Source organism: Nymphalis io, chromosome 1, assembly GCF_905147045.1.
Source record: "Nymphalis io chromosome 1, ilAglIoxx1.1, whole genome shotgun sequence".
In the NCBI taxonomy this organism is placed as follows: Eukaryota; Metazoa; Arthropoda; class Insecta; order Lepidoptera; family Nymphalidae; genus Nymphalis; species Nymphalis io.
Genome location: NC_065888.1, coordinates 12578093 through 12593984, shown reverse-complemented (window position 1 = coordinate 12593984; position 15892 = coordinate 12578093). Strand labels below are relative to the sequence as shown.

The window sequence follows — 15892 nt, the reverse complement described above, 5'->3', positions numbered from 1 at the left end:
CACGTCTCTTCTATCTTTGTCTCGGAATCGTAGTTGAAAATATTTCTGCCTTCATATGTTTGACTTGACGTGACTTTGCGTTATTTAGTAATGACACAGAATCACAAGGCGGTAGTCGAGTCAGTATTTACCTTCGTAATCATATTTATTTTTCCCGACTGTACTGGCCGTCATCGCGTTTGGACTCTACTACCACTTACCATCAGGTGGAGTAGAGTCATTTGCCCTCCCGGCGAATATAAAAAAAAAATATATATATACTATATCGATAAAAGACCTTTAATCTTATCCAAAAAATAATACATCGTTGAAAATTACAAGAACGAAGACAGAAAAGAGAATTTTGAGTCGATTTTAAAACTATATCCCATACCATTTTTTTAATTTTTTTCTCCTCAAAAAGCAGAGCAATGATGATTACAGTTCACTCTTTTTAAGTTTGTAAAGAATATATTTTGACGGGCCGGTTAGCGTGGTCGGTAGATTTTTCACGCCGAAGGTTGTGGGTTCGATTCCCACCCAGGACAGACATCTGTGTGCATGAACATATCTGTTTGACCTGAGTCTGGGTGTAATTATCTATATAAGTATGTATTTACAAAAGAAAAGTAGTATATGTAGTAAATCAGTTGTCTGGTTTCCATAGCACAAGCTCTGTACAAGCTTAATTTGGGATAAGATGGCCGTGTATAAAAAAAAATGTCCCTGGATATATTATATTTGCCTTATTGGAGGTTACGGTTGTATCCAATCAATATTTTACAATTACGTTTGTCCCTTACAAGCCATCAAATATTCAGACGAGGCTACGACATTACTAGTTGTCAAGGTAAACTTAGATAATTTCTGTTTTAATAATTATATGTTTGTTTTTTATTGTTACGTATTTGTACGAGTATATAATATTAATGTCTAAAGTCCAAAGTTCGTTTTCGGCGGCCAATCTTAAATATTTATCTGGAAGATATAGTGCGTTATTGCGTATGTGTATTTACGTAAACAGGATTTTTATGATATTATATTATTTTTATTATTATTATAATAGGTAAGCGGATCGACGGGCCATCTGATGGTAAGAGGTCTTCACTGCCCATAGACATTGGCACTGTAAGAAATTTTATCCATTCCTTACATAGTCAATGCGCCTCTATCATTGGGATCTATGAAATTATACCCAACCCTTCAAACCGAAATACGCTTCAAATAGAATAAGTAATATGTATGTGTACCACCAGTTGAACTTACTTTCATAGTCTGATGGAATGGCAATTCGATACAACAAGAAAAAGATAAGGCGTATATACATATGCACACCGAAACATATCTGTATATTATTTTTTTAATTTCAATTTATTGCGTAGGAGTTGGGTAAGAGATTGATATAATAGTAATAATAAAATAAACAACCAAAATAACTAAGTTATTTTATTTGTTATTAACTAAGTTAATAACTTTTTTAATCAAAAATGATGAGTATGTAGGAATTGTTTGTAAAATTTAAAAACAATATGGCGATCTATTAAAAGACGTAGGTATTGTTAAACTTATTTTTGAGTGGATCTTCTTTTATTTAAATTATATTTACTATAGAATTGTTACACATTATTATGCTGAATGTAAATATTGTTCATATTTTACGGAATGAAATTTTCCAAATTTTCATCCCCACAATATCTATCTTATTCTTAAGCTATGTAATCGTTTCAACTGTCTGCAACATCTTATTGCAGCAAGGAGTTTGTACAACGATCTCATTCACAATTTTTTTTATATATACAGTGGTGGTTATTTACTCTATGTTTATTGTTTAATGGAAAAATACTCCTGACTATGAGAAATAAAATTCATTAACGTTCAATACATCGTCTTTGGTAAGATTATTTTATAGGTAAGAGAGTATTAAAATCTTTATAGGCAATATTCTACGTAAGATAAAATTGCGTTTAAAATAAATAATATTCTAATCGTTATTGCATATTTGCTATAGTCTATAACGAGATAAAATTAATTTAACGGACACCACTTATTAACATCCTTCGTGCGGTCGTTAATGTCAATATGGGTGGCCCTAGGGTCGGTGAGTATGTAAGATATGGTATGGATATTTTTATTGCTAAACTTAATCAATGTGGTGTTATGCAGGATTTAATACAATTTAATGTGGTTGATAATTTGGTTGATAAGTGATTTAATACAAATTAATGCACGACCAAAACTAATGAGTGAAAAGTTGAAATTTGGAACATAAATGTTTTTTTCTGTCATATATCCGCTAAGAAAAAGATATTTGGAAATTTACACTAGAGGGATTTTCGCATCTTTATTTTATCTGCAAGAAATCAGATAGTTAATTACAAATTTTAAACGAAAACTTTTCTTGTACTGAAAAACTCAGACGGTTGTATAACTTGAAATTATTCTCTTACAAATACCACATTTACCATTTCTGGTACATTCTGATCTTTGGTGACCGCATTTCGCAGATTGTAGATAAATCAATGTAAACGCAATTACACTAACAAAGTGCCGCTGTAAAGCAAGTACATGACAAATTCACCGAAAATGAGATCCACCCATCACACCGTCTCATTCATTCTCATTTTCATCAAAATAAAATCCTGCTTTAATTTATTTATGAGGAAACAGTCTTATATGATCTAATAGACCACATTCTCGAAAATTCTTTTTTTATTGTTTCTACCACATTTCACAGTACAAAATAATTTAAAATTTTCTTGTAAAATAATGTTGTTGTAAAAAATATTGATACCAACTTCGTAGAATTGCGCTGTTAATCGAAAAACCAAATACGTAAAAAAAGGGTAGGTCAGAAGATTCACTCATATTTGTTTTGTAGAATTCTCTGAAAACGAAGAAAATGGCCGAGCCGAGATGGCCTAGTGGTTAGAACGCGTGAATCTTAACCGATGATCGTGGGTTCAAACCCGGGCAAGCACCACTGAATTTTCATGTGCTTAATTTGTGATTATAATTCATCTCGTGCTTGACGGTGAAGGAAAACATCATGAGGAAACCTGCATGCGTCTAATTTCATTGAAATTATGTCACATGTGTATTCTACCAACCCGCATTGGAGCAGCGTGGTGGAAGAAGCTCTAAAACTTCTCCTCAAAAAGGGAGAGGAAGCCTTATCCCAGCAGTGGGATATTAACAGGCTGTTACTGTACTGAAGAAAATGGAGGAGACAGGTATTAAGGTAATTTCATAATAATTCATTTTTAAGCGCATGATGATACTGAATTGTTTTATTAAATACATCGTAAAAGACCACAAAAAATTAACTACTAACATATTGCCTACGAGTTTTCAAAATAATAGCGTTAAAAAATGTGTTACAATATACATTGTTGGATATTGATTGCAGATGGATTATAAGTAGGAAAAAAGTTGATGACGCGACATGAGAGCCCATGATTAAAAAAAAGTCAACTCTCGTTCAACCGTCGACTAGAGAATTCTGTTAAATAATAATAAAGATATATATATGCAGCCGATAATATATATATATATCGGCATGTTTTTTTCGCATATGAATAAACTATGAGCGACTGACTTAGAGCTACTTAGTAGAGCTTTACTTTTATACATTTTTATACCTAAGTACGAGTACGTCCAGAACGTACCAAATCGATTATTCTGAGCTTTAATCCTGATCATATAACGAAATACTCGCTAGTCCCTATCCATAGAGTAAAAATATTAAGAACATTTTACGCAATATCCAATTATTTATTTAAGCCAATGATATAGGGATTTGAAATTTTTAATGACAATGGCTTAATGAAACAATCGATGAGGTTTAAAATATTTTTAATGATGTAATTTATTACGAAACATAAGTTTTTCAACTCGAATAAATCGTGCCAATCCCTTATTTGTTCGTACTGTAAAAATTTATAATAAGTATTATCAATAAATAAATAATAGTTTCTCTACATTTATTTTAATAATTTGATTTATACTATACATGCATGTGTGACTTTTTATTCATGAAACAGTTGATCAATTTGAAATCTTTTTCTTGCAATTAGAACCGAATACATTAAAATTGATATCGATTGTAAGAGATTACATTGTTTGAGAAGGTTTCGGTGATAATAATATTATGACATAATTGATTAAATAGTTTCGTGAAATTCGTTATTGCAAGAATTAAATAATTAAGTATTAATTATATGATAATGATTTGGTATTTTGAACCGATCAATTAAAAATAACAAAATGACAGAAGTTTGAAAAGTTTTGTATGATTATTGTTTGTCGTTAGTTATTATTTAATAGCCTATATTTAAATTTAATAGCCTATAGATAGGTTGTTTGATATTTTGTCATAAAAATGAAATGATTACATTTAAAATTTCCAGTAAAAAAACTCTGATAATCAAAGCATATTTTGTATTTAAGTAAGTTTTTGACTTGACAGTTTAGTTGAAAGATTTTTCAAGAAATATTCTTTCAAACATAGTTGTCGAAAATATTAGTTACAAAAATTTTACATAAGCTGAAGTCACACCTATTACGTTGTATAGCTATATTATTCTTCCAACTTGATTTATTACTAGACCCCGTTAGCTGATCAATATATAAGATACTATAAGGAAAAATCCGTATTTTTTCATTGTTACTTTTGCAAAAAATATCAAGATATTTGTAAATATATACGATGTTGGAGTAACGTCAGATTGGGTGAAGATAGTTTTTTTTTAATAATTCTTGAACTAGACACTGTCTACGATGCTATTTTGAAGTACACTACCATTCGGTGACAAGACAAAATAAACTACTGAATAAAATAAGAAATTATCGCGACGGTTTCATGGTACGTTTTGCACTATGACTGCCTCGTTGGTCTAGTGGCTTGATATAAGGCCGCAGATCCGGAGGTCCTGGGTTCAATTCCCAGGTCGGGCCAATAAAAAGTTATTGGGTTTTTCTGTCAGAAAAATTCTCAGTAGCAGCCCGGAATCTGGAAGTTGGGATTAGGGAATAGAGAGTGCACCTGTGTTTGCGCACACACTTGTGCACTATAATATCTCCTGCGTAGTTGGCTAATCTCTCTTGAGATTGCCGGAATGAAGTAAACAGCATTATTTACTAATCACCTTATAAAAAAAAGCTTTTATAGGTAAAGCCAAGTTAATTAATGTGTGTTTACAGTACGACTTCATTCTTATAAAATCGATTGGTAGTTAAGCTGATCACGGATTGCAATTTGCCAATTGCAATAGTATATTTTTTATAAGATATTTCATATAAGGATATCTTTCATGTCAGGACTTTCTTGTAGTGACTAAATTAAAATATTTAATTATACCAAAACCACTTAGTCGAAGTTGTTACATTTTGTTCCCGATTATCCTACCGTTATTTTAGGGGTTATGAACACCGTAATATTTTTCCAAGTAACCAATAAAAATATATGTTCAAATATCGTCATAGCAGAAATGTAACCGGTGTGATTGTCGCCGTTAGCGACGGAGGATGTTCGACAGGTCACAGTTCATGGCTGCCGGCTGTCGTTAGCGATGACGAACGACGGCACTTATATCAATAATAATTCAGAAAAAGATTATAAACCATAATACTTTTTACATATTAAAGACAAAGGACGTGTCGTTTCATTAATGTCAAATTCAAAATAATCGATTTAACTTAATTCAATCAAGGTTTATACTCAAATATTTTTACTTTGTGCAAAGGGTCCATTATTTCTTTATGTAAATATATTTTATTATGTGAACTAGTCACATATTTTCTGTCAGTATGAACTCGATAAACTCAAAAGCTACCGAACGGATAAACCAATAGAGTTATATGTATTACGAAAAAAAAAGATGTAGACCCTTATTCTACCCGTGCGAAATATGACGCGTAACTTGTAAAGTATATTTTATAAATAAAGAATGATTTTATATACTGATCGATTTTTCAAATAAAGAATATCTTATAATGAACACAATCGATCAATCAGTATAGAGACAGATGCGAAGGCGTCAAGTCATTGCACTGTTACGTTTAAAAATAAAAAAATGTAATTGTTAGTTATTTTGGTCCACTGGATAGGACAGACGGTCACACGTTTTAAATATGATATCGTATTTAGCGCTTAATTTGTCTTTGTGATTTCATTCTCAGGACCAAAAAAAAGTCGTGAAAATCAGTGTTTAAAAAAAAACCCAATCACGTTAGATACGTGATTTTACTTACCCGGCCCGATCTGGGTTTGGTACCCAAGACTTCAGGACTAGCACCCTTACATTATAATATGCTACTCTAGAACAATATCTTTACAAATACACTGAGAATATTGGGTAAAATTTTAATTATGCGTAAAACGCTTGGCGACTACGATAATTATCAATTTGTAATATTTTTTACAGCTGTAACATAACCGTTAATTTACATAGAAAGTTTTGAAAATATTATCAAAATGGATAATCAATCAGTATTTAATAAAAACTAAACTGATTTATTGTATACGGTACTATTTATATTAAAATAAGAATGTAAAATAACAGTAAATAAATATTTAAAATGAAAACTTCATAATATCAAGATAAGAGCATTCCGCATTGTGACATAACTTTAACAAACATAAGTAACCTAACTATATTATACGACGTTTTATTGCATGAACAACATCGTCTCATTGTGAATGTGAATGACTTTAATGGTTATTTTATAAGCATACGTTCTTGATAGTTCGCCGTTTTAATATTTTGATTTTAGTTTTGTCTATGGCTAAGTAGTAAAATTTATATCGATGACATTATTTTTCCCAGTAAATCATTAAAACCTTATTTATGTAAAGTACGAAGTAGGTATTATTACGCTATATAGACAAATCGTTTGTGATTAAAATCATGTTAGCAGCTTGTTTAAAGTGATTTCTATTCAATACATGTTTATAATTTATCGTTTTATTAACTCGTGTATAAGAATTTATATAAAACGCATTGAATACAGTGGCAGGTAAAAAAAAACAATATAAAAAATTATTTAAATGATTGTCAATGAAAATTATATGCCATAGTAAAAAAGGGAGATTTGATGGGGACAGAGTTGGATATTTAATTAGATTTAATGTCATAAGTACAGACGCAGAAAAAATATGTGCTTTATTATCTGCTAGGGTAAAAAAATGGATAAGGACGAAAAGGAAAAACGAGGCAGATTATCTGTAACGTTCTTATTTTTTATACGAGTGAATGGACAATAGGAGGAATGAATGGATGAATAGAGAAATAGAAGAATGGTATTGTTTAAAAGGGAATGGTAGGAATGGAAACTATTCTTTAGGATTGCACATTCGTTTATATGATTTGTTATACAGTTATTATTTACCGCGATGTAAAATTTATGGATTTATAATTGTATTCATTCAATTGTCTCAAGTTGGTGTCGGGTTCATAGTCCACAAGTACCTCGTTAACAACGTTGTGAAAATCGAGAGTGTGTCGGCTAGGGTGGCGTACCTTATACTCAGAATCACCAAGCGGTATTCTTTGAAGGTCATACAGGTATACGCGCCGACTTCGACACACTCCGACGATGAGGTTGAGGTCATGTATGAGGATTTATCTAAAGCCATACATACCAACAAGACTCATTTCACTGTTGTAATGGGGGACTTCAACGCGAAGCTGGGCAAACGATTCGGTGATGAGTTAAAGGTGGGACCTCATGGAATTGGAGACCGCAACACTCGGGGCCAGATGTTGGCCGACTTTATGGAGAAGGAGGGACTCTTTATGATGAACTCCTTTTTCAAGAAGCCAGGTCAGCGTAAATGGACCTGGGTGAGCCCTGATGGGAAAACCAAGAATGAGATAGATTTCATCTTGTCGACGAGAAGACAAATATTTAATGACTTCTCCGTGATCAATGCAGTCAAAACTGGGAGCGATCACAGACTCGTAAGAGGCTCGTTAAATATCAATGTTAAACTCCAGAGGTCCCGACTGATGAAGTCTACGCTCCGACCATCACCTCTTCAAATCCGAAATCCCGAAGCCTTTCAGCTCGAACTCCAAAACCGATTCGATTGCCTAGCAGACTGCGAGGAAGTGGACACATACAACGACAGGCTTGTGGAAACTGTCCGTACGGCTGGGTCTAAGACCTTCAAGACCAGCCGTACAAAAGGAACCAAAAAGATCTCTGCCTCTACCCTACGGCTTATGGAGGAAAGACGGAAAATGATTCTGACGTCCCCAGCTGATGCTGCCGGCTATCGGCTGATCAACAGACGGATTTCAAAGTCTCTAACTCGCGACACTCGCCAATTTAATACAATGCGCATTAAAGAGGCCATCGAGCGGAACAAAGGCTCTAAAGTGTTCGCCAGAGATCTGTCTGTTGGTCAGAGTCAACTGACAAGGCTGAAAACTGAGGATGGCAGAATAGTCACGTCAAGATCTGAGCTGTTGGAAGAGGTTGAGAAGTTCTACGGTCAGCTGTACACGACAGCTCAATCACCTGTCAGTAGTCATGCTGCAGATCCCAGAGCAAGACTAACCCGACACTACACTGAAGATTTTCAGGACGTCAGTCTTTTCGAGATTAGAATGGCTCTCGGACAACTCAAAAACAACAAGGCACCTGGTGATGATGGTATTACAGCCGAGCTTCTGAAGGCGGGTGGTACACCGATCCTCAGGGCTCTTCAGAGGCTTTTTATCTCCGTCATTGCCAAAGGTCAAACGCCAAAAGCATGGCACAGAGGTGTGGTGGTACTTTTCTTTAAGAAGGGTGATAAAACCCTTCTGAAGAATTACAGGCCCATCTCACTGCTGAGTCATGTTTACAAGTTGTTTTCGAGAGTCATTACGAATCGTCTCGAGCAAAGACTTGACGACTTCCAGCCACCCGAACAAGCCGGATTCCGGAAAGGCTTTAGCACCATAGACCACATACATACGCTGCGGCAAGTTATACAGAAGACTGAGGAGTATAACCAGCCACTTTGCTTAGCATTTGTGGACTATGAGAAAGCCTTTGATTCGATCGAAACCTGGGCCGTGCTGAATTCTCTTCAAAGGTGCCAAATTGATTATCGGTATATCAGGGTGTTAAAGTGCTTGTACGAGAACGCCACCATGTCGATCCGACTCCAGGATCAGAACTCAAAACCTATCCAACTGCAGAGAGGTGTAAGACAGGGAGACGTGATATCTCCGAAACTGTTTACCGCTGCATTGGAAGATGTTTTCAAGCTTCTGGACTGGAACGGACTTGGCATCAATATTAAAGGCGAGTACATCACTCATCTTCGATTTGCCGATGACATTGTAATTATGGCTGAGACCTTGGAAGACCTCGGCACTATGCTCGATGACCTCAGCAGGGTTTCCCAACAAGTGGGTCTAAAAATGAACATGGACAAGACGAAAATCATGTCGAACATCCATGTTGCACCCACTCAAGTCAAGGTTGGAAATTCTGCACTCGAAGTTGTAGACAACTATGTCTACCTAGGTCAGACCATCCAACTAGGTAGGTCCAACTTCGAGAAAGAGGTCAATCGTCGAATTCAACTCGGCTGGGCAGCGTTCGGGAAGCTACACGATATCTTCTCATCCCAAATACCGCAGTGTCTCAAGTCGAAAGTCTTCGACCAGTGTGTGTTGCCAGTGATGACTTATGGATCAGAGACGTGGTCGCTCACAATGGGCCTCATAAGAAGGCTCAAGGTCACTCAAAGGGCAATGGAGAGGGCTATGCTCGGAGTTTCTCTGCGAGATCGAATCAGAAATGATGAAATCCGCAGGCGAACCAAAGTAACCGACATAGCCCGAAGAATTGCTAAATTGAAGTGGCAGTGGGCGGGGCACATTGCTCGCAGAACCGACGGCCGCTGGGGCAGAAAGGTTCTCGAGTGGCGACCACGAACCGGAAGACGCAGCGTTGGCAGGCCCCCTACAAGGTGGACCGACGACTTAGAACGAGTCGCGGGAAGCCGTTGGATGCGGGCAGCGCAAGATCGGCTAACGTGGAAATCCTTGGGGGAGGCCTTTGTCCAGCAGTGGACGTCTTTCGGCTGGTGATGATAATTGTATATATATATTATTATTTCTACACGAAACAACGGATAGTTTTTTTTATTAACGATTGATTTTAAAATATGTAATGGCAAAGTAGTTTAGAAAAGAGCGAACATTATATTTGCTTTCTCTTATATCAACTTTATTATGACACGCTTAAACAAAACTTTATTTATGTACATATGTACGTGTCGTGTCTCGACATTTACAATCACTAAGCACTCGATGTTACATCTATACTAAGATTATAAATGCGAAAGTAACTATGTCTGTAAGTTACGATTACGGCTAAACTACTGAACCGATTTTGATGAAGTTTGATATAAAGTAAGCTTGAACCTCAAGGAACGCAATAGGCTATCTTTTAAGACCTTCATCTCCATCATTAATACGTGGGCGAAAACTAGTGCTATATAAATACGTCGGAATATTTAATAGAAATATATTAATGTTCGAACTATAAAAAACGTTGTCAAAACTATAAAGTATCGAAAAATATAGGTAGGTACTTATTATGAATTTATCAATTCTATTTTACCTTGTTTCCATCGTAAAAGATGTCTTCATGCATAGAATATGAATAATTCAAACGTGACATGTTATTTTTTAAGCAGTGGCCGATGTGATCATTGAACAGTATAAACATAAGTTACATCACATCGACCACACCTAGATTCTATTATATATGTATATTATATTAGTTTCCGTGCGCGGCTTTACCCGCCTGAGGATGGGGGGGGGGGCTTTGGTGTTAGGTAAAAATACCTGTGTTCTTGGGGTTCTAGTTTGCTGCGTACTAAATTTCATCAAAATCGGTTCAGTGGTTTGGCCGTAAAAGCGTAACAGTCGGACAGAGTTACTTTCTTATTTAAAATATTAGTAGAAATTATTATTTGATTCTATTAGATTGTATGTGTGTAAAATAAATTCTTCTTCTTGAATGAATAAAATAAACTGGATGTACACAAACATTTTCGTCCTAAAAATATTGATGTAAATGCAGTATCATATTTTAAATAAATTATAATTGAACAATTTGTTGACAGATTAAAGACCTAATAATGGCAGGAAAGGTTTTTTTTAATAGCATTTTTTTTCCGGTATTTTATGGTGTGAATCTTTAATTTGTCTTATTATGAATAAATGATGTGATCATCTTTATTACTCTTCATTCTTTCAACTTTATTTATGGTATACAATAGTTAATGTCAAAATTAAGCATTAATTTAAGCGTACGACGCATGTTGTTTTAGTTATTTTATCATTAGTAATGTTTTATACAAATATATGATTCATATAATGATACCATATCAGATAGACATTCAAAAGTACATAAGGTGGAAAAAAGTATGCAATTTTACATTTCGGATAAACGTGCATTATGCACAGGATATTAAAAGCAGGGTTGTATTAGGGTAGGGCGCGGACCGGCCGTCCTTCAGGCGCCTGTGTAGGAAGGGTGATTTTTTATCGATGAACTTGTTGGGAAACACCGCCATAAATCACGAAAGTTTACATTTCACGTTTGTCTTTTATACTTATATTTTAACGAATTTCAGCAAAGACATCTGCGATGTCCATACTTAATATTATAAATGCAACAGTGTGAGCTACTCAACTGATCATTAGGAAATTTTGCATTCACGATGTCAGGAGTACAGAAAAGTACATAAGGTACCTAACTCCACACACACATGAGCGAAAACACAGGCGGTAACTAGTATTAACTTAATAAGAGGAACTCCGAACATTGTATTTTCGGTATGTGATCAAATGGACTGATTTCGATCAGGCATTGAATGAGTTAATAGATACTATTAAAACAAATGCTATAAACGAATGATGGATGACGGTAAGTTATAGGCGATCAGGATTTTTTCGTTTAAGTTATTGCTATCATTTGTACATGTAATTAATCTCCGACTGATTGACCTTCAAGCCAATATGCCCCAGGGTAATAAAGTAATGTTTCCTTACAAAAAACCGTTTGTTTTCTTATACAACAGAATTTCCATTGCAATTGCAAATATTCGCAAACCTGCAGGTCAAGTAATTGCAAATCGCAACTTACATTAGTATTGGTCGAAACAATTACTAATAAGCAATGTTTATGTTACATACTTGTCAAACATTCAATAAATATTACGTAGTATTCACTTTACACAATTCGTTTTAATGTCAAGAAATATATATGCTAATGTTTATTCACACAGGAACTCTTCAAGCTTATTATTGAGTGCATAGCATCTAAATAAACATTGTACATTAACAGTCCTGATTATGTAACTAAAGGCCAGCTCCTTGTAATATTAAATATGGGGATATAAAATATTTTCATAAAAAACAATAATTAAATATAACATACAGGAAAGTATATAAAAAGAATAATTTGTTTTGAAACTTTTTTTTAGCAACAGACATCTTTAGATTCAGAAAATTATTAATTATCTTGTGTTGTATTTAGTAAAATATGTTTATTAATCTTTATATATTTTTATAACTGACCCTATAATATAATTATGATATATTAAGTTTGATTTTTATTAGAAAGTTGTTCTTTGCTACAACAATTGCTACAACTTAACTGTCAAATGATTTTTATGTTACAATTAAACTATATATAAATATTTACCATTAACTACTTAAAATACCATTACTATCGGTATTTTAGAACAAATAAGTCTGTTTTTAAATATGCACATTTATTTGAAAAATTCAATTTCATCCTATAATTGAAATAATAAGTAACAGTTCATCAATTACAACAGTTAATTCTGTAAACAATGATACTCTCTCAATATCCCTTTGTAGATAAAATAAAGACATATTTCTTTATTAGACATTTTGTTTATTTAATTTATTTCAAGCTTACACTTAAACTATACAAATAAATAATAAAATTAAAAATAAATTAAGGAACAACACAAACACAGACTATATTTAAAGAGAAAATTAAATGTATAAAGATTATAAAAAGATAAGACAATGATTATAAGTTGCCAATAACAGTAGTTTTTTTTAGTAGAAAATTATGTTCAGAATATCATGTAACCAACCTGACTGCCACTCGTACACTGGACTCTTCGCTAGACATTGTTGCATCTGACCACCTGTGTAGAATTGGTACCATATTAATAAATTATGAGAGAGAACATTAACATTTAATATAATTACAAATGTTTTGTAGTATAATAATAATCATTATATTTATACAACAATCAGTAGAAATTTAGACTAGAACAGAAATATTAACAGATTTTTGGGTATTTTATTTTTAATATTTATTAAAAAAATATTTAAAAATATATGGTAGTATATATATTTGATGGACATAAATAAAATACCTATAAATATTTTTAATTTAGGCTATAATGACAATTATATTGATAAGTTTTGACATAAACAAATCTTGTTTATATTTTATTATCAAACTCACACGAGTTCACAGACCTTTCTACAATATATAGTACAAATTGTGCAATTTACTTACTGTACTCAGTAGAATCTTCACTTTTCGCTTAACTAGATCACATTTCTTTTATAGCAGCTTCAATACGACACGCTAAATTAACACCGACTGAGATTTCCGTCCATCTTTCACTAGCATAATAAAAGAAATAAATATAAATTGAATTGCGACAGTTATTACCTTTAGATAAAAAACTATATCAATGATTTAAAAAAATTAATTCATTTCACACATTTACGAAGCGTCGCGTTTATAAACAATCGAATTTAAATATTAAAACGCTGTACACCACAACTCCGTTACCGCACAAAATGACACTGACAGCAAAATTCACAAACTTCGATTTCACTGGTTATGTCATTAAGACGTATATCTACTGACAACGACAAATAGCAAAGTTTGACATTGACAGCTTTAAATTATTCTTTATCTGCTTTTTCTATATACTTTTTTATTTTATGAATCGTCTTTTATGGTATAAATACTTTTCAAAATATTTATTCATATTTCGTTGATAAAAAAACATGTTACATCCTTAATTGTATTTACTTAACAGAAACTTTAATGCTATGTTGTACTGTATAACATTTTAATTTCTCAATGTGATTTTTAAACTTTACTGTAGATGGCGCTATTATTAAAATATTCTATATTCGTTTTAACAAAATTATCTTCACAAATTACAATTTTAAAATATCTTAACCGCAATTTGAAACTCATATTCTCATTTTCAGTCATAAGCAATGAAAATAGGTAAGTAATTTATAATTATTATTTTGAGGGTCCCAGTAAAGAATTTGATCCAAAGTAATATTAAAACTATTTATTACTTTTTAAGTCTTGATTTGCCATTAAGAACATTCGGTAGATTCTTGTTATTAACTCTGGTCACAAAATACTACCAACTTCATGGAATTAACCACAACTCGATAACTTTTGATTTATTCTCTATTCAAGGAAGGTATTTATATTATCAATAGCTAATTCCATGTTAGATGAAGGTGCTGAAGTATATATTAGTAAGTATATAAATCAGAAAAGAGTGTTATATCGGAAAAGCTACCACGTTAGTTTTTCCCATGTTTTTATTATATTATAATTAGGCGGACGGGCAAATGGGCCACCTGATGGTAAATGGTCACCACGGCCCATTTCTTGCATGTCAATGCGCCACCAACCTTGGGAAATAAAGCGCTATGTCACTTCTGCTTGCAGTTACACTGGCTCACTCATCCTTCAAACAGGAATGCAACAATACAATAGTATTGTATATTGCTGTTTAGCGGTAGACTGTCTAGCACCTAGGAAGTGTGTTATTGGTAAAACACCATAAGAAAGAAACGACTAAATCACAAATGGAGAGGATCACGTTTAACACCAAGCGAATCGATATTAAAGTTTGTATGATATCTGCAACCGTGATATTATCAAAGGGGTGATTGTTTACGTCTTTTCGGAGACGTACTAAGAGACTCAGTAGAACGTGAGTAGAGTTTTAGAACTTCACGTACTCATACTTTGAATAAAAGTGTAAGTGTAATATAATTATGTTATTTGAGTTCTTTCGTTCTTGTGCACATTTAATTAATATAACATTTTATTACCTATATCTATTCATATATTTAGGTAGTTACCGATAGAATGTACTTGTTCTGGCAAATAAAGTATGAAATAAATATTAGCTCGATTTATGTTGAATCTTTTTTCTTATAAGCCAATTAAGTTTCATGTTTAGTTAATATGTGTGTCATAGTCATAATGACGAATCATAGTCATAAGCTCGCCTTGATTGACAAGCTGCAAATTGTACAATATTAATTATTATCCACCTACTTATAAACCCCCTACATACAATATTCATATTAAACTGCAAAAACAAAATATTCAAGTATTTTATGATATTATATGGTAATACATTTACTGTAACAAATGTAATCATTTTCAATCAAGAACGCGATACATATTTAATTTTTATATGTACATATCAGTACCTGTATATTTCCACACATGTAGCCAATAGTAAAATATTGTAAGCGTGCGCAAGGTTCAACATTTAACAACTTATTTCACCTCCAGCAATAACTATTTAAGTATTTATTTTATGGAGCTTTTAAAGTAACTAGTTTTTTTGTTACTTTAACTCAAATTATTCTTAAGCGTTGACTTTATAACGATGTTATTGTAAATGCTTGGATATTTTTGTTTAAAAAATATTAGTATGGTTGCTAGTAATGTTGCGTAAGTTATTTATTATTTAGCTATCTGAATCAAAATCAAAATTTAAACCTTGCCGAGTTATCGTTACCTTTAATGTGATTTTGAATGTCGTAAAGATTTAAGTGGCTACCTACTTCCTATA

The 15892-nt window shown here is 33.0% G+C and overlaps 1 protein-coding gene across 1 annotated transcript in view; it reads right to left on the bottom strand.

Annotated features, from left to right (window-relative positions):
* Nucleotides 1-13836, bottom strand: part of LOC126769867 (kinesin-like protein KIF21A) — a 63256-nt gene extending 49420 nt beyond the window's left edge. Inside the window, exons 1-2 of the mRNA XM_050488807.1 lie at nt 13555-13836; nt 13121-13174 (exon numbers count right to left, since the gene is read on the bottom strand). Of these exons, the coding sequence (XP_050344764.1) occupies nt 13121-13158 (38 nt within the window). The 5' untranslated portion in view covers nt 13159-13174; nt 13555-13836. The remainder of the gene's footprint in view (nt 1-13120; nt 13175-13554) is intronic.
* Between the last annotated feature and the right edge of the window lie 2056 nt (nt 13837-15892).